This window comes from Marmota monax, unplaced genomic scaffold (assembly GCF_021218885.2).
Source record: "Marmota monax isolate L192 unplaced genomic scaffold, Marmota_monax_Labrador192_F-V1.1 WCK01_AAM20220418_F8-fsc00157, whole genome shotgun sequence".
NCBI classification, from domain to species: Eukaryota; Metazoa; Chordata; class Mammalia; order Rodentia; family Sciuridae; genus Marmota; species Marmota monax.
In genome coordinates this window covers 2,964,614-2,990,323 of record NW_026694573.1, presented here as the reverse complement: position 1 = coordinate 2,990,323, position 25,710 = coordinate 2,964,614, and the positions used below count along the sequence as shown (strand labels likewise).

The 25,710-nt window shown below is 51.0% G+C and overlaps 5 protein-coding genes across 16 annotated transcripts in view; 2 read left to right on the top strand and 3 right to left on the bottom strand.

Annotated features, from left to right (window-relative positions):
- Nucleotides 1-328, bottom strand: part of Smarcb1 (SWI/SNF related, matrix associated, actin dependent regulator of chromatin, subfamily b, member 1) — a 32,281-nt gene extending 31,953 nt beyond the window's left edge. For both annotated transcript variants that reach the window (XM_046421310.2, XM_046421311.2), the window contains exon 1: nt 98-328. In XM_046421310.2, the coding sequence (XP_046277266.1) occupies nt 98-190 (93 nt within the window). In that variant the 5' untranslated portion in view covers nt 191-328. The remainder of the gene's footprint in view (nt 1-97) is intronic.
- Nucleotides 329-1,529: 1,201 nt separating this feature from the next.
- Mmp11 (matrix metallopeptidase 11) lies at nt 1,530-11,554 on the bottom strand. 4 transcript variants are annotated; one of them, XM_046421305.1, is made up of 8 exons: nt 11,409-11,554; nt 6,464-6,708; nt 5,439-5,582; nt 5,226-5,359; nt 4,841-5,082; nt 4,529-4,745; nt 3,442-3,699; nt 1,530-2,445 (listed from the first exon to the last, which is right to left on the bottom strand). In XM_046421305.1, the coding sequence occupies exons 1-8, from the start codon at nt 11,520-11,522 to the stop codon at nt 2,312-2,314; spliced, it is 1,488 nt and encodes a 495-aa protein (XP_046277261.1). In that variant the 5' UTR covers nt 11,523-11,554; the 3' UTR covers nt 1,530-2,311. The 4 variants fall into 4 exon arrangements, with proteins under 4 accessions (XP_046277261.1, XP_046277262.1, XP_046277263.1 ...); XM_046421306.1 differs by having other exon boundaries at nt 3,442-3,561; XM_046421307.2 differs by lacking the exon at nt 11,409-11,554 and having other exon boundaries at nt 5,439-5,685; nt 6,464-6,604.
- Nucleotides 11,555-15,048: 3,494 nt separating this feature from the next.
- On the top strand, nt 15,049-16,973 carry Chchd10 (coiled-coil-helix-coiled-coil-helix domain containing 10). The gene is made up of 4 exons (XM_046421304.2): nt 15,049-15,208; nt 15,466-15,685; nt 16,518-16,659; nt 16,760-16,973. The coding sequence occupies exons 1-4, from the start codon at nt 15,168-15,170 to the stop codon at nt 16,777-16,779; spliced, it is 423 nt and encodes a 140-aa protein (XP_046277260.1). The 5' UTR covers nt 15,049-15,167; the 3' UTR covers nt 16,780-16,973.
- CUNH22orf15 (chromosome unknown C22orf15 homolog) lies at nt 16,945-19,945 on the bottom strand. Of its 7 annotated transcripts, none has more exons than XM_046421297.2 (7): nt 19,449-19,943; nt 18,864-18,995; nt 18,650-18,736; nt 18,420-18,578; nt 18,105-18,179; nt 17,867-18,023; nt 16,945-17,535 (listed from the first exon to the last, which is right to left on the bottom strand). In XM_046421297.2, exons 1-6 carry the CDS (start codon nt 19,471-19,473, stop codon nt 17,884-17,886), a joined length of 618 nt encoding a protein of 205 aa, XP_046277253.1. In that variant the 5' UTR covers nt 19,474-19,943; the 3' UTR covers nt 16,945-17,535; nt 17,867-17,883. The 7 variants fall into 7 exon arrangements, with proteins under 7 accessions (XP_046277253.1, XP_046277252.1, XP_046277256.1 ...); XM_046421296.2 differs by having other exon boundaries at nt 16,945-17,538; nt 19,449-19,940; XM_046421300.1 differs by having other exon boundaries at nt 16,945-17,538; nt 18,864-18,938; nt 19,449-19,936.
- A 4,108-nt stretch (nt 19,946-24,053) lies between these two features.
- Vpreb3 (V-set pre-B cell surrogate light chain 3) lies at nt 24,054-25,465 on the top strand. Of its 2 annotated transcripts, none has more exons than XM_046421243.1 (2): nt 24,054-24,185; nt 24,993-25,465. In XM_046421243.1, exons 1-2 carry the CDS (start codon nt 24,134-24,136, stop codon nt 25,313-25,315), a joined length of 375 nt encoding a protein of 124 aa, XP_046277199.1. In that variant the 5' UTR covers nt 24,054-24,133; the 3' UTR covers nt 25,316-25,465. The 2 variants fall into 2 exon arrangements, with proteins under 2 accessions (XP_046277199.1, XP_046277200.1); XM_046421244.1 differs by having other exon boundaries at nt 24,058-24,185; nt 25,041-25,465.
- Nucleotides 25,466-25,710: the final 245 nt, after the last annotated feature.

The following is a 25,710-nucleotide window of genomic DNA, read 5'->3' as shown; positions in this document are numbered from 1 at the left end:
CCGCGATGAATGGAGACGCGCGCTCCCGGCGCACAGACCCGCCCCGGGGCTCCCGCGGGACCGGGGCCGGGGAGGGCAAGAACGCGCCGCGGGCTACCTCAGAGCCGATCATGTAGAATTCGCCGTCGTCCTCCAGCTGGAACTTGACGGGCTTCTGCCCGAAGGTCTTGCTCAGTGCCATCATCATCATTGCGGCGGCGGAGGCGAGCGGCCGGAGCCGAGATGTGAAGGATCAGATAGGCTGGGGTGGGGCCGGGGCGCGCCGAACCGAGGGGAACCGGGGCCAGGAGGGGAAGGGAGGGCCGGGCAGGCGCTCGCGCCACCACCGGGCTCCTAAGCTGCCGCCACAGAAGACGACCAGGCCTTCCTTAGTGCGCAAGCGCGGGCGTTGACGCTGACGCGCGCGCCGCCGCCCAAACAAAAGATCAGGCGCGTTCCCGCAAAATCCTTAAAGGAACCACTACCAGTTTCTTTTCCATTCTAGGATGTTTCCCAAGTCTTGTGCGATGAAGGCTTCTCATGGACCGAAATAGCCACTGAGGGCCTGAGTCAGGCGGTGGCTTTCCCAGTCTCACAGCCAGGACTGGCATTCAGCCCAGGGGTGAAGAAAGGAAGTGAGGCCTGAAGACCCAGAGGAAGACAGAGCTACATCTGGAAACCTGAGAGGCCCTCATGTTTTGTGACCCCAGGCCGGAACCTCGGTTTCCGCATCCAGAAACACAGTGCAGCTAAGCAGATAAGAAGGATTATAGGAATAGATATCCCAGTTCATACCCACAGCTGTTCCTTTGGCTTCGGGGATGGGCAGAATGGCAACAATGGGTGGGGGCTGGGTTGGGCAAAGGCTTTGGAGTTTGGCAATATTCAAAGACCCAGGTGTTATTTGGTTTGGCTGGTGCATTAGATGAACGTTGGAGGGGGGTGGGTACACCTTCATTCCGTCCTTTGCTGTGTGCTTTGTTCTTACAACAAGTCCAGCCCTGCCCTGGGGCTCTGTCCTGTAGCACTTATAGCCTAAAGGGAGTGGGGGCAACACTAAGAAAGTGTCACAGCAACCATACAGCAGTAATGGCATGAAGTCAAAAACAGCCCACTAGTGACGATTTTATACAGTTCAGTCTAATAAAATTGCAGCTGTAATAGGGTACTACTATGAGGAAGACAAGTGGGACTGGAAAACAGTGAAAGGAGATGCAGGAAAACTGGGAAGGGCCATGATAACTACGTTTTGTTCTGTGTTTTCACAGCAGTGGGAACTAAAGTATTTTAGAATAGGAGTGGGTTGTGGCATGATTAGATAAAAGGACGGCCACTTTGGAGCATGAACTGCAGGGGTCAGTGGGGAAGCCAGGAACTAGTTAAGAAGCCACTGCAGGTGTTCTTCCAAAAGTGATGGAGGAATGGAGCAGAAGGAGCCCTGAGCATTGTGCCCAGCCCCAAGGATAGGAGGCTTGGGGGAAGGGGTTTCAATCCTGACTCCGAAGACAAGGCCAACCCAAAGGAACACCGTCACAAAGAGAGCAGGTAGGTAATTAGAAAACAATCCTGTTTAATGACAGTCCTTAGTCAAAAAAAAAAGAAACAAACAAAAAACCTTTGTACACTGTACACACATTTACATGGCTTTGGAGGATACCAGTATTTGGATGAGGGCTTCAGAACGACCTGGCCAGGGATAGAATTGAGGTATGTTGGGGCCTCTAAGGCTCCTGGTCTCCAGGAGGAAGCAGCCCCCTTCCCAGCTGACTGGATCTTTTAGCCTGCATCCTGGAGAACAGATCTCTTGACTCATCAACGAGAATGCATCCAGATCCAAGCATCTACCCAGAGCTGATTTCTCAGGAAAGGGTCTTGCCCCAAGGCCCAGTTGGTTGACCAGGGTAGAAAGCCACAGAGCTCCTAGCACCCCCCAGTTCCAGTACCAGAACCCTGCAGGCATCTCCCATACTTGAGCATAGCCTGACAGGAAGGCATAGAGTGAGGATGCTGTAGTTCCCCCATCTCTGCCAAGGTCCTACCCTGAGGGGCAGAGATGAAAACACTGGGCAGCCAGGTTTGACCAAGGCCAGCCCCAAGATCTCCCTCACTTTTAAGTAAAGCCTCCTTGCCCAGTCTGAGACAGTTGCTGGCAGTTGACCATGACCCGCATGGTGCTTCTCTGCAGTTGTCATGGTGGTTGCACCCCCATCCCACCCCCCTGAGTAAACATAGCTCTGTCCCATTCTGGTGCCCTGAGACACAAAGATGGCTGTGGGTCCATATCCTGATATAAGTGGTATTGGTCTGGCAGGGATCAGAGCCCCTGAGGGCTTCAGCGGAAAGTGTTGACAGTCTCAGCACAGCTGAAGAAGTCAGGGCCCACTAGACGGGGGAAGCCATCCAAAGCCTTCACCTTCACAGGATCAAACTTCCAGTAGAGTCGACCACGCAGGAAGTAGGCATAGCCTAAAGAGAAAAGAAGATCAGGCCTGGGAAAGTGGATAGAGGGCCCTGTGCCTGCCTGTCAGGCTGTGCCCAAGTACGGGCTTGGGGAAGACAGGCCTTGGATACTGTTAAGTTCCTTGAAACCTGAGGGTTCCAGAGCCAGTCTTTTAGTTTCAGAACTTTCATTTCTCTCCAGGGAATGCTTCCAGCTACACAAGAGTCTAGTCCAGCCTGACAGGTGCAAGGAGTCTTAGAACCCAATTCCTACCTGTCCTTCTCCTCTCACTTACCTAGTCATCTTACTTCCACACCTGCCAACCAGACTACACAGAGACATGCTGGAGTCCCAGAGCCTGAGGCCAACCCAACAGCTCTCCCACTGGGTCCCAAATTGGGGGAGCAAAGAAGCAAAGAGAGGGCAGTCAAGTGAGATAGTACTAGATTTTGAGTTCCAAACTGGTTCTAGTCCTCTACTGAAAGTTTCCCAGTGGTAGGATTGGAGTGCTGGCTCTACACTGTCTATCTGAGTGGCCCTGGTTAGGGACCTCATTGCATGAGCTTCTCTGAAAAGTGGGTTCATAAGAGGTGTTACATGAGAGGGCTCATCTGAGCATTGCAAGAGACACGGAAGGAGCTTGGTGTTATGCTTAGAGCATTCATAGTCCTCAGTGTACAGTGATCATTCATTCATTCATTTTGCAGTGTTGGGGATCAAACCCAGGACTTGCTTACCACAGGTAAGTGCTCTACCACTGGGCTAAATCCTCTCCCTTGTTTACCAACTGTGACCAAAGGATCTGGGCAAGTCCTTGCACCGTTCTGGTACTCAGTCTCTTCATTTGCAACACAGGGTCTAGCAATGGCTGGCCACCAGGAGGGGGTAAGATGTGGGGAGACAGAGGACCTGTTATAAAGAGCTGGGCCTCTTGAAGTGGGTGTGACAAGGTTTAACTGCCATCAGATGGGGGATGCAACTGCTGCACCCACCTCCCACCAGCTATCCTACCCACAACACACCATCAGCATCCTGGAAGGCAGCGTCAATCTCAGAAGGCACCCCTCGCCAATCAGTGGCCCGACGTGGCACAGGACTGTCCACACGCCGAATGTTGGGATGGAAACGCCAGTAGTCCCCACCTCGGAAGAAGTAGATCTTGTTCTTCTCAGTACCCCAGACCAAGGCAGCATGGATTGGGGACCCCACCAGGCCCAGCTCTGAGAGGGGTGCAGGACCCAGGACAGGCTTCTCACCATCATATACCCAGTACTGAGCACCTGCAGAGAGGGAAAGCTGCAAGGAGCTATCAAGCTACTGTGACCACACCCAACCACTGTGTACCTTCTAGGTCACCACCACAGACTCTCCCAGACTCAGTTTCCTTTTCCATAAAATATATGAGCCAATTATATCTGCTCAGCATTCCCAGCCTCAGGGGGATGTTGGAACCCAGCTGAGATAAGTAGGGCAGTGAAGAGTCTTTAAAAGAGCACATGGGGAAGGTTATTCTACTCAGCAGAGGGCTACCTGGGTTCCTGCTGTATCCCCTAGCATTTAGTTGCCTGTCACAAATGCCTGTTGACCACTCCCTGGGACCCAGCCCTGTCACAGCAGGTCCTGGCTGTCTAGGAACCCACATGGAGTTTCCCATTCTGTGCTTTTGTTTATGAAATCCTGCCACCTGGAATACTCCAGGCTCTCATCTCTGCTAGTTGAAAGCTGAAAGCATGGGCTTCAGAGTCACCAGACCTGGATCAAATTCTTCCTCTGCCTTTTTCAAGCTGTGCTCTCAAGTGAGTCACTTCATCATGTAAGCATTCCAGAGGCCCCATCCCTAGAATTCCACCTCATAAGGTCACTTTGAGGGTCAAGTGCACCAACGTGCATGTGCAATAACTTTCAATGCTATTCTGATCTCAATAGCTACCTTCTTTGGGAGCCTCCCAGCTATGCTTGATGAGTGATCCATGCTATCTCTTGGCCCTGAGTCTTCTGGGCATCATCTCCCTACCAATTATGTCTCTGAGGAACTGTCTGTTGCTACCCTTGGCCATGACATTCCTGATGATAGGAGGTCACTTGAGCTGACTCCCAATCCATACTCACCTTGGAAGAACCAAATGTGGCCCTGAGCATCCTCAAAGGCAGCATCCACAGGGCTTGGTAGTCCCTGCCAGTGGCGAGAAGCCAATGCAGGGTACCCAGGCTGCAGTCGGCCACTGCGCAGCCTCCACACAAAGCCTGCCTTAAAGAAAAAAAGCTCTCCCCGGATGGTAGAGACTGCATCAAAGGAGGCCTCACAGGCATCAGGTGGAACTTCCGGCTGGGGCGAAATAGAGGGATCAGAAAAGAGGTCATACTGGAGCTTCAGAGGCTAGCGGGGTCTCACTCCTGACTTTCCACCCTCCTCAGTCTCACCTCCACTGGTGCAATCTCATTGGTGTCTATCCCAGGCCGGGGACCTAGAGCTGAGGCCTGGGAGGTGGAGGCCCGCCGGGGCTGGCCATATAGGTGCTGGATGCCCCTACGGTCATCTGGGCTGAGGCTCAGTGGGTAGCGGAAGGTGTAGAAAGGGGACATAAGGGCTTTAGCTGCTGTTGTGTGTTGCAGCCCCAGCACATGGCCAAATTCATGAGCTGCCACTTGTAGCAAGTCAGTGCCTGGAAAAGGGAGGTAGATTAGTAATCCCCCACCTTCAATCACCAGTTACCAAAGCTTTAGACCTGAGCTTGGGTCCATGGTAGGTGCCCATTCTCTCTGGTCTCCACTTGTTCCATCTGGAAAACGGGTCTCCAGCCCATACCCTGGTTGTCCCCAATAGTCCAGGTCTCATCATAGTCGAAGTGGACATCCCCTTCTCGGTGAGTTTTGGGGAAGAAGGCATGGGCCAGGATACCTCCAGGCCCATCGAATGGCAAGTTGTCCCCATGCCAGTACCTGTGGGTGGGTGGGGATAGAGTCAGTTGCTGCTGGAAGTAGGGTTTTTCCCCTCAGGGGTCCTATGCTGCATACTCACCTGTTGAAGTCAATCATGATGTCAGCATGGCCCTCATGAACCTCAGTGAAGGTAAGTGGCGTCACCTCACTCCATACCTGTAGGGCCTCTGCCACAGTCTGCCGTACCTGCTCCCGTACCAGCTGCCATGGGAACCGGAGGATCCTGGGGGGAGGTGGAGGGGCCTGGGCCTGGGCCTGGGGCAGAGAAGCTCCTGATGCCTGAGGAGCGGAGAGTTGCCCCTGGATGCTCAGGGGGTGGGTGTACTCTAGGTTGAAAGCCAGGTATGCTCTGAGCCTTAGGTGCAACCATCTGGTATCCCTGGCCATGTGGGTACATCTTTGTATGGGTTTGTGAGTACTTAGATATATACAGGTTTCTACATTTGGTAGAAATAATACAAAAAATGAGAATCCCAAGACCTGCCAATGCTACTCACTATGGGGGAGACCCTGGGCTTTTAAGCCCTGTCTTGGTTCCCAGTTCCCCACCCAGGGAGTACCCAAGGCCTCCACAATCTCGGCTCTAATGCTGTATGTCACAGATCATTCTCTCTCAGGCTAAATCTCAGCCCACTATCACCTGCCCAGAGGCCTTCCATATCACCCATTGAGGAGCCTTCTATTACTGTCCCTGCTCACCATGTTTTCCACCTGTATGAGGCCTAAATTATGAGGGTAGATTTGAATAACCACCTCCCAGGGAGGACCAGGCTGTGACTCTGTCTCATTCACCATGGAGTCTCAGGCCTGGCCTTTACATTCCCCAGTAAAGCCTGCCTGGGAGACTGAACACCCATCCCAGGCATGTGCTGAGATTCTTTGGGAGGATGACAGATGACCCACCCCCTGTTCAATGGGAGGGTATCAGACTGTGTGTGTGTCTGAACTGGAGTGTCAAAAGAGTTTTGGTCCAAGGATGACTGGGGTCAATGGGTAAACAAATTTGTTAACTATGTAGATCTAGTCCTGTGTGTGTCTTGTGAAGCAGGATGATAGGTTCTCATATGGACACAAAGTCCTGCTCTGGTGGCCTCTGGCCTCTACCTGTAGGTGAGGTCTGTCTTCTCCCAGCGTCCTCCAGACAACACAAAGCGCTTCTGTCGATTACGGGCATTCAGCCCATCTGGTGGGTCAGGCACACCACAGCGAGGAGGTCTGGGGCTATTGGCAGGTGGGAAGGCCTCCTGAGTGGCCAGGGCAGGTGCCAGGCTACTAGGCAGAGCTGCATGCTGAATCTGCGGCCCTCTTCTCACAGGGTGGTGGTGGTGGTGGTGATGGTGGTAGGTATCCTGGGCAAGAAAGAGGATGCAAGAGCCAGGTCAGACCATAGTCCTCATGGCCCATAGCTAAAGGTGAGGCTCATCAGCACAGTAGTGTACATCATCTGTGCACAGTGTGAAGAGTGAGGGCTGGGAGGGGTGTTGGCATAGAGCAGGGTCCTTTGGCCCTGGCTGATTGTATGGTTTCCTGACATCTTGTTCCAAGGCATCAAGCTTTCTCATCCTCCCTTCCTGGAGAGCCCTGGGCTGCCTGTCACCAATCCCTGCTCAGGTCAGTGAAGTCTGGATGGGGCACACTAAATTTGGGGGACCATGAGCCTGTGAGCCCCTAACTGCAATCTCCATTTACACCTGGAATAGAACCAAAAAGCTTCTAAGAAATATTAGGCAAACTCCTTCTGCTTCCCCCAATGCTCTTCCCTCACCGAGCAAACTGATTGCTATCTCCCTTTCTTCTGGTGTTAATTGAGCAAAGACACACACCTTGTCCTGTTATGCAAATAACAGGATGTCCCCTCCTCTCTCTCCCAGCATCCTTGCACTGTGGCCTTTATTTGTTTACCTGACAAATGGGGTCATAATCCCCTCTCCAGGGTTGATCTAAAGGTGAAATAAGATGATGGATATAGAGTACTCACCAGAGGCCTGGTACCTGGTAACTGAGGACTGATTTCCTTTTTTTTTTTTTTTGCTGGGTGTGTTGGGGATTGAATTCAGTGTCTCACATTCATATGCTTTATCACTGAGCTATATTCCCAGCCCCCCTGACATCTGATTCCTAGCAGAGATGGTTTTGCTCACACTCTGCCAGGTTTAGGCACACAGTGCGAGCTAGATATGTGATCTGCCTACCCGTTTCATGCAGGGAGGGTGGAAGCAGCCGGATACCAGATATCCAGTCCCATCTGTGCCAAACCCCCAGGACCACAGATGGCAATTTTGACCTGAGCTGCATCCTCTCACCCTCTGAGAGTCCCCATTGCAGAAGTCACAGTTCTCATGCATGAGAAAAGCAGAAACTCAGAGAGGCTGGGAGACCCTGCAAGGTCACCTAGCAAGGGCATGGTGGCTAAATGAAGACCTTGGTGTCCCAGGCCAAAGGCCAGGGCCTGGCTCCAAAACACTGCACAAAAAACAGGTCTACTTCCTGGGCTGGAGGAGAGGATGAAGCTGTGTTGTTTACTGAGACGTTCAGCACCTGTCTGGTCTGGGCCTGTCTGACTGAAGCAGCTGCAGCCTCCCCACAGCCATATTTGGGGTGGGAGCCTGACCACTCAGTCTCCGCCTTCAGCCTCAGCCTCTGGCAGCTCTCCCACACTCCAGGCACCCAGAGCTCTGATCAGGGTACCAGCCTTTCAAGCTCCTCATTCCAGAGCTGAGGATTCAACTCCCAAGGACACTGCATCAAAAAAAGGCCCTTCTGAACCATCCGGGGTACTTGGAGCTACTTTAGATGTGAGCAATTAATAATAAGTAATTAAGTTTTGAACTTATTTACCTTGTACAATACAGCCAAAGTGGTAGGTCTCGCCTGATTCTGGACTTACTGTTAATAAGTTAATTCTGGACTTACTGTTAATACTGTGGTGGACCAGTACCCTGCCTATAGCTACACTGACCTGCTCTTAGTCCCTGATGGAACTCTTATCAACTCCACTGTCATCATCCCCATTTCTCAAACAAGGAGATGGAGCAGCTTGCTCAGATAATAGCTGGCAGGGAGTGGACCTTCTGTGCTCTCAATCGGCCCCCCTCCCTTGCTGTCTGCTTTGTTCTTGAGGGTTGAATCATCTGTCCCCTGGAGGAGGAACCCTGGCTGGCCTCACCTAGTAACAGAAAAATGGAAAATTATTAAGTACTTGCTATTTCCCAGGCACTCTGCATATGGGCTCATTGAATCTTCTACTCATTGAATCTTCCACTCTACTCTAAGATGGGCATGAATCCAAATCCAAGGTCTCACCCTGAAAATGTGGACCCCAGTCTGTGTGACTAGCTGCAAGGACCTGCTCCTATTTGGCCTATCTAGGGGAGAAACAGATTCTTTCTGTCAACCCTAGCAGGGTATGGCGGCCCTCCCTGAGAACCTCTAACAACCTGAGAGTTCAGCCTGTCAGCTCAGTTTATGCTAGAAATCTCTCTCCTCTGCTGCCCAGTGAAGCCTGGTATAGCTAGTCATGAAGAGAGGGACAATAATTGATATATATACCCCATATACCCTGTCCCTTCCACTCCTTCTCTCATGAGGAACCAAGACCATGGTCAGACAACCCTAAACAGTCACTGTCTTCTTTTAGCCTTCCCCATCCCTCAAATGGGGGATGGCACCAAAGAGCTAAGTGACATCCTTCTGTAATATCCACTGCAGCATCTGGCCCCATTCTCTGCCTCTGAGGCCCTTCCCTCCCATACTTGGGAATTTGTTCTCCCCAAATTCTCTATCCTCCCAGGACTATTGTGATCCAGCATAAGGTGTATTATTAGTTGGCACAGACCACTTGCAGCCTTATCTACAGCCTTGGGGAGTTTGGGGACCAGCCCTTACCTCTTTTCTTGGAAGATGAAACAGAGCCCAGAGAGGTCAAGGTCTTTTTTTTTCAGAGTCACAAAGCAAGTCAGGCAAGAGCTGGTCTCAGACCGGGACTCATGTCTTCTCCCTTCCAGTACTTCCAACTCCTACCCCCAGCTCTTGGCTTATCTCCCAAACCCACATACCTGAGAAATTTCTGCTTCTAGTGCATTCCCTCATTCTTAGCTCCTTTGGGCTTCCCTGTGCTAGGTGCTTGGCTCACTCTGCCCCACCCTTCTCTGTTCTAACAGCCACCAACCCACAGCCTCAGACACACTCAAGGAATTTCTTGGCTGACCCAGTCTTCTGGTGGAGCTTAGAGACTCAAGGACAGTGCCTGGTCAACTTCTAATCCACAAAATGGTGGAGGGGAGATAAGGGAGGACCCCAGACTAGGAAACCAGTTTGACCCCAGTTTGCTTTCTAATTGGTTTAATTAAGCACAGCTATGTTTTCTGCTGTTAGTAAGAGGTGATTTCGAGAAGAGAGCACTGTGTTACACTGTGAGGAAGACAGGAAAGCATATCAGGCCATTCTCTGAAACATCAGACCCATCTGAGGGTCCCAGAGGCCAAGCAACCTGCCTACGGCACACAGCCACTTGACAGGCAGGATTGTCTTCTTTTTGCTTCTGCCTAATGGGCCATCTTCTCACCTCTCTGCTGGTTTTAGGAAGGTAGGCAGCTTTGTCCCACTAAGTTGCAGACAGGGCTTTAATCAGCCCTGAAAGCTGGGAACAGGGATAGATAAATATTTACAGAAATCTCCTGGCCCTGTTGAAGGCAGCCTAGGGATAAACACATTGGAGGTGACCCCAAATGCTCCAAGTATGTCAGTAGCAATAGACAACAACCCAGCTCAGACTCCACCTGGCCCCCAACCCCAATGCTACCCCCTGCATAAACATCACAGTGACAGTTACAGGTGACAGAGTGGCTTCAGTGTGCCTGACATTACCTCATTTAATCCTCAATAGTAGGCACTATTACCCCTCCTACCCCCTTCCCCATTACAGATAGAGCGGGTGAGGTTCTGAAGGGGAAGAGGACTCACTCAGGATCACATGGTTCAAATCTCTCCAATTCTTGAACTCATAGGTTCAGTTGCTACCCAGGGGACGGAGGAGGGCTGGGGAAGATGCAAGATCTCCAGATAGATTTGCCCTCTACCCATTGTACCCCATCTTTCCATGCCCTTCCACTCTCATAGCCAGCACCAGGCAAGACTGGCCCAGGCAAAGCCAATGTGGCTGGACAAAGCCTTAAATCCCAGGATGCCTGCCTGTCACATCCTCCTGCTCTTATCTCTGGCCAAGCTATCTGGATGCCTCAGCTGCCCAGCGAGTAGACCAGATACCCAGGGCCCTGTGGGTCTGAAGTGGTCCAGACTCTGGCTCTAAGCCCTGCCTGTTCCCCCCACCCCACACACACCACCACCACTTTCTTTACACAGCTTTGCTCTCTTACCTGGATTTTCTTCTCCTCTCCCAAACACATATTTCATACTTTTCCATTTTCTCCCCATCCATTACTCTCTGAGGATCTCAATCACTCATGGTACCCCTTTCTTTCTGACCCCCATTGAAAGATCACACACGCTGCACTTCTAATTCTCCCAAACCTCCCTCATGCAGGTGACCAGAGGGAGGCATCTTCTCCAGGCTCACACTCCATTTTCCCCAGAGAAGTCTCTCCCCTCCCCAACTCTTTCAGTATCTTCCTTCCACTGCACACCTGCAGGCCCGCTTTCAGTGGCCACACACCTGGAAGCTGACAACTGCCTGAGACCTGCTGGCTTTGTCCCTGGAATGAATAGGGGGCCCTCTAACCACTCCCTTTGCTGCTCTCCCAACACACACCCCAGCATTCGCGGCTGGGAGCAGGTCGCCAAGCTGGGAGGGGGCGTGAATCCAGCGCCGACTCCCGCCCCTCCAGCCTGAGCGATCCCGGCGCAGGTTCCACTTGCATACCTCTAGGGACGGGAAGCTCATTATTATACCCACGGGGACCCAGAAGGCGTTTCAGGTACCGGCTGCCCCAGCCCACCCGGGGCGCCCCCATGAGTCCAGCTCGGCCGGTGAGCCCATCGCGTGCCTGGTCTTCCCTTGGGGATGAGCAGCAGGCCAGTGACGGGCACTCACCAGCGGCTTGGCCCGGGCCAGCAGCGGCGGCGGCAAAAGCAGCAGCAGCAGCAGCAGTAGCGGGAACAGGAGCGCGCGTGGATCCGCGCCTCGGTACCCGGCGGCCCGTGCCATCCGCCCCGGGGCTGCTGGGCCTGCTGGGCCGCGCCGGGCCACCGCCCCTTATAGCCTCGGTCCCGCCCTCGAGTCCGCCCCAGCCCCGGCCCCGCCCCCCGCTGCCTTTTGTTCTAAACTTTCCCTGTCGCAGCAGCCTGGGTGGGGGAGGTAGATCCGGAGGGGCTAGACCGGCAGGGATCGGAGCCTGGAGACTAGAGTCCGGTTCTGGAGCGGCCCCAGCTCCAGCCCTCGGAAGTCTGGTGCTGGGTAACCCTGGCCAGCCAGTGCTGCTCTGGGCTGTGTGGGACCTTGCTGTGTGGGACAGGGCGTCCAGAGCCTCAGACCTAATAAAGAGTCTGAGAGGGTTGAGATTCACTCCTCCCAAGCCTTACCCCCACCTTTAAAGACTCATCATTAGGCGGAGTCTCAATGGTGGCCTAACCTCTAACCTGTCTGTGACAGGTGTTCTTGCCCATGGGCAAATTCTCCTATCCCTTAGAGACATCTCCACCCCCTTCCTTCTGGAAGATGGCACAATAGCTACTGTGAAGAAAGGGCTATTAAAAAGTGTCCTGGGGGAAACAGGCATATGGCAGAGACTGGCCAGTCCCTCACCTTGGAACAGATCAGAGATAATTTATAGATGAGGAAACTGAGGCTCTGTGAGGGAAGGGCCAGGCTTTTCTATGCCAGAAGGCGAGTGGAGGGTCAGGAGACCCTCTAGCTGGTCAGCTGGGGAGAGTAAGCTGTAAGAAGGCTATAGGAGGGTATCTGAGTAGGTGACTGGGGTCCTGGGCCGTCTGCTAGTTAGGGCTCAACAGGTCCCTGTGAATCTCAGAGCCAGCCATTTCAGACATGAAGGAGAAAAGTAAGAATCAAAGGATGGGGTAGCATCCACATGCTGGAAGGGATCCTCAGGTCTCATCCTCAATTGCAAGAGGGTGCCCACTCCTGCCCTGTAATGAAGAAGGGCCTCCCCACTGCAACAGGTAGTCTTCCCCATCATGGGCAACCCTGCAGAGTCCAGATGCAGGCAGTGGCTTCCTCCCATCCTGTCAGGCAGGGCCCTGAGCTGCTGCAAGGTGATGTAATATAAGCTTGGACCAAGAAATGGGGGTGGGGTGCACTTCACAGCTTCTCTAGAAAGACTCCACAGAGACCCCTAGAGGGGGAGTAGGGGCAAGACAGAAGTGAGAGTTAACTACCTAGACTGCCAATCTTTTCCTTTAAAGTGATTCACTTTTTAATTTAATTTTTTATTAGTGCATATAGTTATACATAATAGTTGGGTTAATTTTGACAAAAATCATATAAGCATGAAATTTGGTTTACTCATTTCAGTTCCTGGTGCCTCCTTGCCCCTCCTCCCTTCCCTCTACTGGTCTTCCTTTCACTCATTCATTTTTTTAAAAAAATTTTTTTGAGGTACCGAGGATTGAACTCAGGGGCACTGGACCACTAAGCCATGTCCCCAGCCCTATTTTGTACTCTATTTAGAGACAGGGTCTCACTGAGTTGCTTAGTGCCTTGCTTTTGCTGAGGCTGACTTCAAATTCATGACCCTTCAGCCTCAGCCTCCAGAGACACTGGGATTACAGGTATGCACCTCCACACCCAGCTCATTTGTTTATTTTTGATTGGTGCTTTATAGATAAATATAAAGGTGGAATTCACTGTGGTATATTTATACATGTACATAATTTTGTAAAATTCATTCTGCATTTCCTGCCTTTTCCCATCCCTCCTCCTTCTCTATTTTCTTCTTCTATTCCATTGATCTTCCTTCTATCTTTATGATGTTCAACATCCTCTCCCCACCCCATGTACTCCACCTTTTGCATATGAGAAAAAACATCGGACCCTTGATTTTTGGAGTCTGGCTCATTTTACTTAGAAAGTGACTTACTTTTTAGAGGTAGACATTTCAATGCTTGTTTCAGTGTCAGCAATTCAAGAATTCATGAATTGAATCAATACGTTTTCTGATACACATGAAAATACATAATTTTCAAAATTAAACATTCATTTGTGAAACTATCTTAAAATGGCCTTGAGTGCCATGGTCATCTTACTGGGAAGCCTACCCTGGAGGTAGATGGTAACTTTTACTTCAGAGAGAAGAAAACTGAAGACCTGGCAGGGGAGGGCTCTGCTGCAGAGGATGGTTGAAAGAAGTAAATGTTAAGAACATAGGAACCTGCATGACTTTCACATACAGTATGTGTGGCTGGGAACAGCTCTGCCTGCATTTAGCTGAGTGGGACCAGGTAGGGCTAGATCCAACTCAGCTAGCTGTTTGTCTTTGCCCCTGGTCCCTCTTATTCACAGAGGGATCTCAGCTCTTCACCCATCTCCTGGATGCTTTTGTTCTTGGTGATTTCCTGATTTCAGGTGGCCTCTGCTGGCACACCAGACAATGAAAAGGGAGGGGAAAGAATTCAGGGTTCTCCCTGCCTCCAACTAAGGGTCATAATATGACCACAGCAAAGTCACCTAGGAAAGACCATAAAAACCTCGAGTTCCTGATGGGTTGGAAAGCCTTCTAAATCTAGGCCTCTGGCTTCACCTTGGCCTGAAACCAAGATGCTAAAATCTTTAGATCTCAGGATTCAAACATCTGTATTTGAATTGAATTCATGAATTGAATCAATACATTTTCTGATACATACGAAAATACATAATTTTCAAAATTAAACATTCATAATTCGTGTACTTGGTTTGACACTTAGCCAAGTAAACATGTCTTTGCACTCTGGTCACAGCCTTTAGGACGGACACATTACTTGAATGTCGCGTGAATGCTATCAGTGTCTGGCGCTGAATCGGTGGGGTCAAGATCCCAGGGGACCAGCCGGGATTAACAGTCGCGTAGCAGAGCCTCCTAGCACCCGGACGGGCGGGGTGGGTGAGTGCGAGGACAACACTGCTAGAGGTTGCGGGCGCTGGAAGAGTCAAAAAGTATCGGTACGCCCCCTAGTGGGAGTTCTGGGGACAGATTTCTGCAGTCCTCGGCTCAACTCCACTCCTAACCCCGAGGCCACGTGACGGTCAGCCAACCTTGTACGGCGAGCAGGGACAGGGAATTCAGCCAGAACTAGAGTTCGCGTCCCCTTTCACAACCCCAACTTCATTCCCTGCTCTCCGCAGTATTTTTTTTGTTTTGGGTTTTGGTACCGGGGATTGAACCCAGGGGCGCTTTACCACTGAGCTACATACAGCTCCAGACATTTTTTATTTTTTTAAATTTTGAAATAGGGTCTCGCTAAGTTGCTTACGGCCCGGCCCGATAAGTTGCTGAGACTGGCCGGGAACTTGCGATCCTCAGCCTCGCGAGTCGCTGGGATTACAGGGGTGAGCCATACCTTCCTGGCCCTGTCGCCCTGCTTAAGCCCTTGGTGGTTTGCGACTTTCGCTTGTGTTCCTACAGCTTTCATAACTGGGATCAGGCGCAGGGAGGGAGCAGCCTCTCCTTTCCAGGTGAGACAGATCTTTGGTGCAGCGAAAGAGGGCCGGGCTTGAGATAGCGCCTCTTTCAGCTGGGGGCGTGTCCCTAAGACTCCGCCCTAGACTCCTCCTTTAGCCCCTTGTGACTAGCGCTGATGCATTGGTCCGGGGGACGAAGCGGTCTCTGACTCAGCTCATCCAAGTCCCACCACAGCCACCATGCCACGCGGGAGCCGAAGCGCGGCCGCCCGGCCAGCCAGGTGTGAAAAGGACAGGGACCCCATGGGGAGGAGGGGAAAGTGCGGGCACTCTATCAAGGGCGTCCGTAGTGACCTTTGTTGTTACTGCGCCATCTTGGTGGGGGGAGGGTCTGGGGGGCAGCAATCAAGTATCTAATTCGGGGGCGCCCTCCTGGTTTTCCGGGAGTAAAGGCGGTCGTTTCCAGAAGCTGCAGGGTCCTGAGAACCCTGGCCTAGGGTCCAGCAAGGATTAACCCTGCTTCCTCCTATCCCTGTAGTCGCCCAGCGGCACCTTCTGCCCATCCACCTGCACACCCACCGCCCTCAGCAGCTGCCCCGATTCCTGCCCCCTCGGGCCAGCCAGGTCTCATGGCACAGATGGCATCCACGGCCGCTGGGGTAGCCGTGGGCTCCGCTGTGGGACATGTCATGGGCAGTGCCCTGACTGGAGCCTTCAGTGGAGGAAGCTCAGAGCCTGCCCAGCCTGCTGCCCAGCAGGTAAGCAGCAGGACCCAAGAGAAACTGAGGCAGAATTCTCTCAAGGCCACATAGGGAAGAGTGTCCAGTGGAGTGTCTTGATGTATACAGAGTTGCCTCAGGCCTAGGACTTTGACTAAGGAGGGTCCTATTCCTCACTCTGCTGTTGAGCTCACTGTCACTTTATTGGCAGGCTCTGTCCCTCTTTGAGGGCAAGGTCCCTGGACTCTTAGGGACTGATACCAACCAGCCCTTTAAAAATGGGAAACCCAGGTTCAGTGGGACCCAGAGATTTACCCAAATTCACCTAACCCTAGTAGAGTGACAAGGGATGTTGAATTTACCAAGCCCTTGTTCTCCTTACCCAAATTCAGTATTGTAGCTGCTAGGCCCAATGTGAAGGTCAGCCTGTGTCATGGCTCCTGGTCTCTGATGACCTGTCCCCCACTGAGGCCTTACCAGTCCTGAGCCAAATCCAAATGCCGCTTAGCAGTTAGGTCAAGGGTCATAAGGATCAGTATGGCTGAGCCAGGAGGTGGGGCTATTTTCAGAGTATATAAAAGATTCTAGAATCTTTTCCTCCTTCCTCCCTTGCTCCTCCCCAGCATGCCCAATGTGAGGCAGCAAGGAAACCCTGTGTGCATTAGTTTAATGACATTGAAGAGGGTGGCTGGCTTGCTCTGTTTCATGGATGTAGCAGCTCAGCTGAGGTTAGACAGGGGCAGGTCAGACCTGGGATCTTTGAGGCAGCAAGACAGGATATGGGGAGAGGCAGGCAGCCCCCAGCTTTGGAACCTATCTCTAGGTATCAACCTTGAGCTGACAGTTTTGCCTGTCACACTCCCCCCTGCAGGCCCCTACCCGTGCTGCCCCACTACAGATGGGACCCTGCTCCTATGAGATCAAACAATTTCTGGACTGCTCAACCACTCAGAGCGACCTGTCCCTGTGTGAGGGCTTCAGTGAGGCCCTGAAGCAGTGCAAATATAACCATGGTGAGAAATTGGACCCTATCCCAGGTGGGGATTGAAAGGGGCAGACCTTCTTTTTGCACCTGCAAGCGACAACAGCCTATGCTGCTCCTTCCCTCCACAGGTCTGAGCTCTCTCCCCTGAACATGTTGGTGCAGACTCATTGGCCAGCTCTGAGATGGCTCCTGGGTCCTAACCCTGTACCCACCCCATCCCCTTACGGACAGCTGGACCATGAAGACAGATTGTAACTGGGACTGGGAGTAAGAAGGAAGTTTCCTACCCCATAGATAACTCAAGACACAAATGTGCAATTAAAGAGTTTATTTTAAATCACAGCCTGTTGTGTGTCCTCTTGCTGGCCTGTCTGCTGGAAGCACCCTAGCTAATGAACTGGGATTAGGGGAGATGGATGGATATCTCACTGTAGTGTGCTGTATATCACCTGAAACAGGCATCCTGGGTAGGGTGGGAAGAGTCTTGTAATAATCTGTACTTGGGGCAGTCAAGGGTGGACTACTTTGGGCAGCCCAAAGGCGGGTGATGAGGCATTAGAGGTGATCTCAAGAGCATCTGACTTTGGGGGCTGGAATCCCAGAAGAAGCCTTTTGTTTCTACTTCTCAGTAGAAGGCACCTTTTGTGCTTTTGACTCTGGGCGCCTTTCTCTGCACCCACATCATAGGGGCTTTCCCCCTCAGAGGCCTCACAACCTTTCTGTGACCTTGCTCCTCTTAATGATGCAAGGTCTCAGTAATTCCGGATTGGGCAGAGGAATCTTGCTGGGCTGTTGTCTATTTGCATCTTATCACATGAGTCAGAGGTCACGGCCAGCCCCCTTGACTCCGAGTCCAGCTTGTCCACTTGGCTGTGATATGCCAGGCTGTGGTATGTCCAGGGACCTGCTGGAACAAAGGAGCAGGCCCTTCAAACTCAGTGCAGATTGCTCTAACACACACTGCTTCTGCCTTCCTTGGGTTCATTAAGCAACTTTGCATTGAGCACCTATCATGTTCTACATGCCCTGTTCTACATCCCCTAAGCACTGAGAACAGTCCTGCCCTTAGGGTGCTTACACTCCAGTGGGGTGATCCATCTCCAGTACAATGTGTAACAACCATCTTGGGAGCATAGATATGCATGGTTGGCACTGAGGGTCTGCCTCTCTTAGCACATATGTGTCTGCCTTCTGGTAAGGGGTTCCACTTCTGGGTGCCCATATCTCTTCCATACCTGGCTCCTGGCACCAGCTAGCGAGTCCTGGATGGCAGGGAGCTCACCCTTCCAGCTCTTGAAGGGGGCTCTAGTTCTCGATGGCTACGCCGAGTGCTCATGCGTCTCCTCCGGCCATTGCCCATGGTGGAGATGCCTGATAGCCAGCGCAGCTCCTCTGAAAGACCCAGGAAACCCTGATGGTGGGACTGGGGGAGAAGAAATGCCTTTCCCCCTAGGGTTCTACCCTGACACTTACCTGCCAGCTCCGGACACTGATCATCCAGGTTCTCTAGTAGGGACTCATAGCGGGTAGGTGCCCCATCCTCCCCCCCTGTGGAGTATGGAGAGAGAACAAAAGACCCCTAACTGGCCTGATGGTCCCTATCCCACCTCTTACTCTAGATCTGTTTGTTGGCCCAAGCTGGGGGTCAGGACAGGGCAATGGATAGGGACAAGCTGGGGCTAGGTCCTGGTCAAAGTGAGGGCTAAGCAGGGCTTTGTGTGGTCTGTGACCTGCTGTCCCGCCTTATAATCCAATACAACCGCAGGGGAGAGTCTTGGGTCCACTTACTGATGATTTTCACAAGGACATATGTCCCTCGTTCCTGTAGAAGAGGACTGCCCTTGGAGGAGGCTGGGGAAGTCTTCTCCTCTAGGTCCTCACCTAGGCTCACAAGTTGTCCATCCTCAGCTAAGAGGGCAATGGTTTCTGGGAAGGCATGGAGAGAGGCTGGGCAGGGCTGGTACCCTTGCATGGGGTCCCTCAGCCTCTCCTCCCCTGATCCCTCCCCATCTCCTTACCATCTTGGGGGACCTGTCCCCTCTGCTTCAAGTGGGCAGTGAGGGTCATTAGGCTGCACCAGGGGTTCACCAGCTCCCCGTAGCCGGCTGTGGGGTAGGGGTAAAGGTGAGCAGGTATGATCCCCTACTTTCTCCTCAATCAGGGCCCTCTGCCACTTTCTCCCATTTCTCCCCTCCCTAGAGCTGCGACTAGGGCTATGGAACTAGGACTTACCCCAGGCACCGTAGTCCAGGCAATTTTGCATAAACTTCTTTGCAGACATCCATCCATCTTGACAGATGTGGATAACTGGGGCGCACAACTCAAGGTTCCCACACGGGCCAGACCCCAGCCCTGATCTAGGAACTAGCTTGGTGTCCGGCACTGGCCCCGCCCCCGACGGCCTACTTCGCACTGGAACCGCCCCCTCGCTCTAACCCCGCCTCCTACATCCCGCTGACCAGCTTCCCACCAGAGGAGCAGTGAATCAGCTTCAGATGTGTGTTGCGAGCTGAAGCTTGAGGACCACTAACGGAATGGCAAAGCGATAGGTTCAAAAACGTGCTGCCCGGTGGCTTGGCAGCCCTTCCCGGGAGGAACCTGCATGAAGTATCAAGGCAGGACCCACCGGGATTTTCCCCAAGGGCCTCACTCCAGGTGCTCAGTTTGCCTCCTCCTTATTTCGGTTTCTCTGAGCCCTGTATCCCTTCCCCATCTGCACATTTTCTTCCCGCCGCTGCTTTCCCACTGCAGAGGGAGGCACGCCTCTGCGTGTGACTCACCCCCACCGGCCTTCCAGGGCTGGGGAACCCCACTTACCTCCAAACATCACCGTGACAAACATGGATGCAGCGGGGAAGAGACTGATCTGGTGGGGCTTTGAGCCACCAACTCTGGACTTCCTCACTCGGGAAATGCCTGGGACAGATCTACTCCGGGGTGGGGTTGGGGAGGTGTGTACAAGTGCGGGTGGATGGGAGAGTGGTCCCAAGCCCAGATCCCTGCTCAGCCAGCCACTTGTTCAACTAGTCCAAGACCTCTGTCCTCTTTCTTCTGCCGCTCGCTGGGCCAGAGTAGCGTCCCCTAGCTCCCAAGCAGGTCTCCAAGGCAGCGGGAGTCGCCAAGACCTCCAGGCAGGAAATGCCTTAGCCCCAGTATCCCGGTAACGGACCTGAAGGGGCGGGCATTCCTTGAGGCCGGGTTCTGGTCCCGCCCACAGTGGGGGCTCGAGACCAGGGGTTCAGGGGTGCTCAGATGAAAGAGTCGGAGACCACATCGGTTATCAGGAAGAGGCCCAAGCTGGAAGAGGTGTGTGTGTGTGTGTGTGTGTGTGTGTCTGTCTGTCTGTCTGTCTGTCTGTCGTCACCAATCTCTGCAGGCTACCAATCAGTTCGAGGCCATCTTCCTGTGCTCGTTTTTCTTTTCTCCTCCCTCTCTCAAATTTCACGCTCTTCTGCCCTTCTTTCTTGTTAGCCATGTTTATTAAGATAAAATTTGCAAACAGTAAAATTTGCTGTTTTTAATGTTTTCGAGTTTTAAGAAATCTCATGTAACCATCCATCACAGTCAGGATATAGAACATTTCCATCGCCATCCCAAATTCCTTTGTGCCTCTTTGTAGTTGTGAAAGTTGTCAGAATCAAAATGGAGTCACTTTTGTCGAGCCCTGAACACCCCTCTCCGAAATTAATAAAGTTGGGAGGTTTACAGAGGAGGGAATCTTACCTATGCATGTTTGATAATAAGAAATATTCACGAAGGTCTCGGCTGGAATCACAATCTTGTACAAAGGCCACAACAACCTTACACAGAAATAATTCTGCACAGACATCTGCCCAACAACTGTGTATTTAACCTTGGACTGATGCCACCCTTGTTATTTATACTTCTAGCCAAGGATTATTATTTAAAAATATTTTATGTAATCCATTTCACCTTCAAAAACTTCTTGCCTCAATCTCCTTGAATATGCTGGTAGTTAACTATGAATCATTTATTTCTATTGCAATGTTACATTCCCAGATAAACTTAATCTTTTCTTTTTTGTATTGGGGATTGAACCCAGGGGTGCTTAACAGTTGAGTCACATCCCCAGCTCATTTATTTTTCGAGACAGGGTCTTGCTAAGTTGCTGAGGCTGGCTTTGAGCTTATGATCCTCCTGCCTCAGCCTCCTGAGTCCCTGGATTACCGTTGTTCACCACTGCTCAGCAATAAACTTAATCTTTAGGGAAATCTCTAGTTGTTATTTCTGTCAAAATAGTTCCTGCTCTGTTTTCTGTCCTTGCCTTTTCCAGTATGTCCTATAACTGGAACCATACAGCATGCAGCCTGTTGTGTCTAGCTTCTTTCATTCAACATGATGCACTTGAGATCCATCAAGGTTGTTGTGTGTATCCTTATTGCTGAGGAGTGCTCCATTGTCCGGATTCACGTCCTGTCATTTTGAGTTTTTTTCCAGTTTGGTGAGATTTGCATAAAGTCAGTGTAGACATTTGCTTATAGGTTCTCGTGTGCACAAAAGTTTTCATTTCTCTAGTAAATACCATAAGAAGGATTGCTGGGTCATCTAGTGAATATATGTTTAAATTTACAAGAAACTTCCAACTGTTTTCAGCCTGTCCTCACTGTTTTGCATTTTCCTGCCTTCTGTCTTGTTGCTTCTGGGTCTCCTGGATCGATAACAGGTCATAATCGTCTCTTTAGTTCTCACTACTAGTTAGTCCCTCTTATCAGCTCTATTTATTTGCAGTGCTGGGGCTCAAACCCAGTGCTTCACACATGCTAAGCAAGTGCTTTAGCACTGAGTTACATTCACCCTAATCTTCTCACTAGCTTTTGCCATATTCCCTGCTCCTTATATCTATTTGTCTGTCTCTCCTCCTTTCCTTTCTGTTTCCTCTCTTTCTTTTTTTATGGTCTCACACTTAACCTATTGCTCTGCATCTAGATCTGTGTTCATCCTTCCTTTGACTTTTTTCCTCTGTTTCTTTGTCATTCTTTCTCTTTCCTTCTTGCCTACTGCATCCCCTCTTTCTGCTTCTTTTCTCACCCTTCCCCATTAACCTCCACCAGACCCCTGTAAGTCAGAGTGCTAGTTTCAATCCATGATCAGTTGGCCCCATTATTTTGGGCCTGTGGTGAGGCATCAGATCATGGTGGGAGAGTGTGATGGAGGAAACTGCTCATCTTATGTTGACTGGGAAGCAAAGTGAGAGTTAGTAAGGGAATGGATTCCTACTATCCTCCCAGGGTATGTCCCCAGTGACTTGAGACCTCCCACTAGGCCCCCTCTTAAAAGTTCTAGTTCTACTGTCTTCTGATAGTACCTACCTGAGGACCAAGCCTTTATTATCTGGGCCTTTTGGTGATATTGAAGATCCAAAATATAGCACTTAATAAATGCAGTGTGCTCAGCACTGAAACAATATATCCTATCTTTGCATCTTCATTGCTTTCCAGCTTCCAATGTGCTTATGTGCATTTCAGATGGTGAAACTGAGGTACAGGAAGGGGAAATAACTTGGCTAGAATCATGCAGTTGAGATCAGAAGCTGGGATTCTAACCTGTAGTGAAAACCATTTCAGCTTTCCTTCATCTGGCCAAGGAAAGGGACTGACAATGTCAAGGCTAGTGAGGATGTGAAGTCACTAGAACTCTTATCCTGCTGGTGGGAGTGCAGATGGCTACAACCATGTTGGGAACCTTGGCAGTGTCTAATAAAGCTAAATGTGCACATTCTCTACCACTTGGCAATTTCACTCTGGGTAGCTCTACAGTAAAAATGACAACATAGGTGCACCAAAAGACATTGACAAACATGTTCACAGCAGTTTTACTGGTCCTGACCAAAGACTGGAAAGCTTCCAGATATCTAATAATAAGAGAATGGATAAAATGGATAAACTAGTTGTGGTATCTTCACACAATAGATTATACACAGCTATGAGAACTTTGAATTACATATTGCTGCACACACAGGACTCTCATAATGTTGGACAGTAGAAGTAGGTTCACATACACATATCCCACTATAATTCCATTTATAGTAGAAGTTCTAAAGAAGGCAAAATTAATCTAAAGTGATTGAAGTCAGAATGATGGTTCCCTTGGGGGATTATGTTAGTCAGCTTTCTGTCACTATTACAAATACCAGAGATAACCAACCTAAATAGGAAAGTTTTATTTTGGCTCATAGTTTTGGAGGTTTCAGTCCATGATCGGTTGACTCTGTTGCTTTTCGGCTTGTGCTGAGGCAGCACATCATGGTGGGGAGTATGAGATAGAGCAAAGCTACTCACCTCAAGGCAGTCCAGGGAATGAAAGAGAGGAAGAGGAAGGAGTTTGGGTCCCATTTATCCCCTTTAAGGTCACACCCTCACTGATCTGTCTTCCACTGGGGTCTACCAATAGAGCCAAGCCAGGGACCAAGGCTTTAACACATGGGCCTTTAACAGACATTTTAGATCTAAACTATAGCAGGGGTGGAGGCTGTTACTGATTGGAAAGGTGCTGAGGGGCCTTCTGGAGACATGAAAATGTTCTAAATCTTGATCCAGATGTAGGGTTGCAGGGATGTTTGTATTGTATGTGTGTTATATATTACATGTATATACACTATATATAAATCTGTGTGTATTTATATATAAAATCATCGAACTATATGGTTAATTATATGTGCACTTTCCTTTAGTCTGCAGCCAGCACAGATGGTGTAAGTGGTTCGGTCACGCGGAAAAATCCTCAGGGAGTTTAAATTAAAGACACAGACTCCATTTTACCTTTAAACCAGCTCCTGGATGGCTCCTCCTCGAACCCTCAGCCTCAAGCTTCCCAGGGGGGCAGCGAGGTTTTACTGAAGAGGCTAGGGAGAGAGAACGAGCACGCTAGGGAGAGGGCTTTTATTGGGGAACCAAGAATTCTGGGGAAAATCCCATCCAATGAAGGTCAAGGGGGGCAGTGTTGCAAGGTTAGGTGCGGTGGTTGGATCTTTGGGGCAGTGGTGAGACACGCCTCCACAATGACAAACTCTCAAACCCAAGAAGGGTGTGGAAAGCTCTTTACCACATTAAAAAGTGACTGAGCGCCTCACACCCAGCCGGGGAGGAAACTCAATCTCATGCAAGGACGATCTCCCACACTTTCCTGTATATCAGTTGTATCTCAATGAAGAAACAGATTCTAAGGCTGGGAATGTGGCTCAGTGGTAGAGCACTTGCCTAGCATGCTTGAGGTTCTGGTTTGTATCACCAGTGCTACAAAAAAGCAGATTCCAATCTCCTGCTATCACTTGAGGATTTCCAAGCTTCTGAACTCCCAATGTCCTAGTGTCAGGATCCTGACATTGGGAAGATAGGGCCTGGCCATTGGCCCCAGCTATACCCCTCCCTTCTCAGTCAATGGACTGATTTGCATGCCTTGTTGTGGTCCAGCAACCTGCTTAGCCCTGTGCCCCTAAGCACCTAAGCTTAGTAGAAAGACTGCCAGCCTTCCAGTCTCTGGCCATGGTCTGCCCCAGGTGCCTGGTCCTCCTTCTGATGGGAGTCTTCCTAGCAGGTGAGTCCTCCCTTGGCCTGGCTTATTTGAGAATGGGGTGGGGGAGGCACTAGCCCCAGAAGGTCCCTGCAAGGAAGCAAATCTGTAGGGACTATAAGGAGGATCCTGGGAAAGGCATTCAGGTGAAGAGGAGAGCTGGCTCCAGGCAGCTTTGCCACTGACCTGGGGTAAATCTTTTCCCTGTGTGGGCCTTGGTTTCTCCATTTGTGAATGATCAGATTGCCAGGGTCCCTTAGGGCTCTTATCCTTTGGGGTCTTAGGAGAATGGAGAGAATCACCTTAGTTTTATAGAGGAAAGGGATAGTAGAAAGTTACTATCCCACAAGGCCTCAGAGGCAACCTAACACTGAAAATGTCCTGAGAAGCCAGTGGACTGAGGCTGAGCTGACAGGTGATGCAGCCTAGAGTTTCCTGGGGTGTAAGCCTATAACCAGAGTTTGTGAAACAGACAGGGAAGAATCTTGAGAGAAAGGGAGCCGGACATCAGAAATACCCAGAGGGCACTAGTCCAATTCTTTGAATCTAGGCTTTCAAATGAACATGGATTTTTTGGGGACATGGTAGTAACAATGACATGAGGGTCACTGGTTCCAAAGCCCTTACTCACCGAGAGAAATGGAGGCCTAAAAACAACACCATAAGTCACATGGAACAAGGTTTCCTGCATCTGATTCAGTGCTAGTCCTACCACACTAGGTTATGAACCCTTTGGGAATGGGCATCTCTTTGAGGTCTGACCAAGCCTTCATAGGCAGGGGCAGGAGGGAAGGGGCCCAGGCTGGGCCTGAATGAATCTGTATTTCTTAGTGTCCCAGCCAGTTCTGGCTCAACCAGATGCACTGCTGGTCTTCCCAGGCCAAGTGGCTCAGCTCTCCTGCACGCTCATCCCCCCACATACCACCATTGGGGACTACGGTGTATCCTGGTACCAGCAGCGGGCAGGCAGTGCCCCCCGTTACCTTCTCTACTACCGCTCAGAGGAGGACCACCACCGGCCTGCTGACATTCCTGACCGATTCTCAGCTGCCAAGGACATAGCTCACAATGCCTGTATTCTAACCATCAGCCCTGTGCAGCCTGAGGATGATGCGGATTACTACTGCTCTGTTGGCTACGGCTTTGGTCCTTAGGGGTGGGGTACGGAGTGAATTTCTCCTGCCTGCCCACCACTTCTGCCCCTGACCTTTGGAACCTCTCTTTCTCTGAGCCTTCCTCTGTAAAATGGGCTAATAACATTCAACATGTCAATAACAGCCATGAAATCCTGGCTGAAAAAGTGATTGTGATTGGTCTAGGACTATGTGTGTGTGTGTGTGGGGGGGGTGGTTTCTGGGGATGGCTGCTGAAAAGGAAACACCTGAGACCCTTGGGGAGTGGTCGGCCCTACCCCTGGCCCCCAGAGGCTCAAACTGGTGGCCTGGCTTTCCGGTGACCTCGGGTGCTAGAGAGAATGAAAAAGGAACCAGCCCTTGCCACCCCCGGCTCTTCATGGCTGGCTGACTGTGGTCCAACGCTCACAAATCTG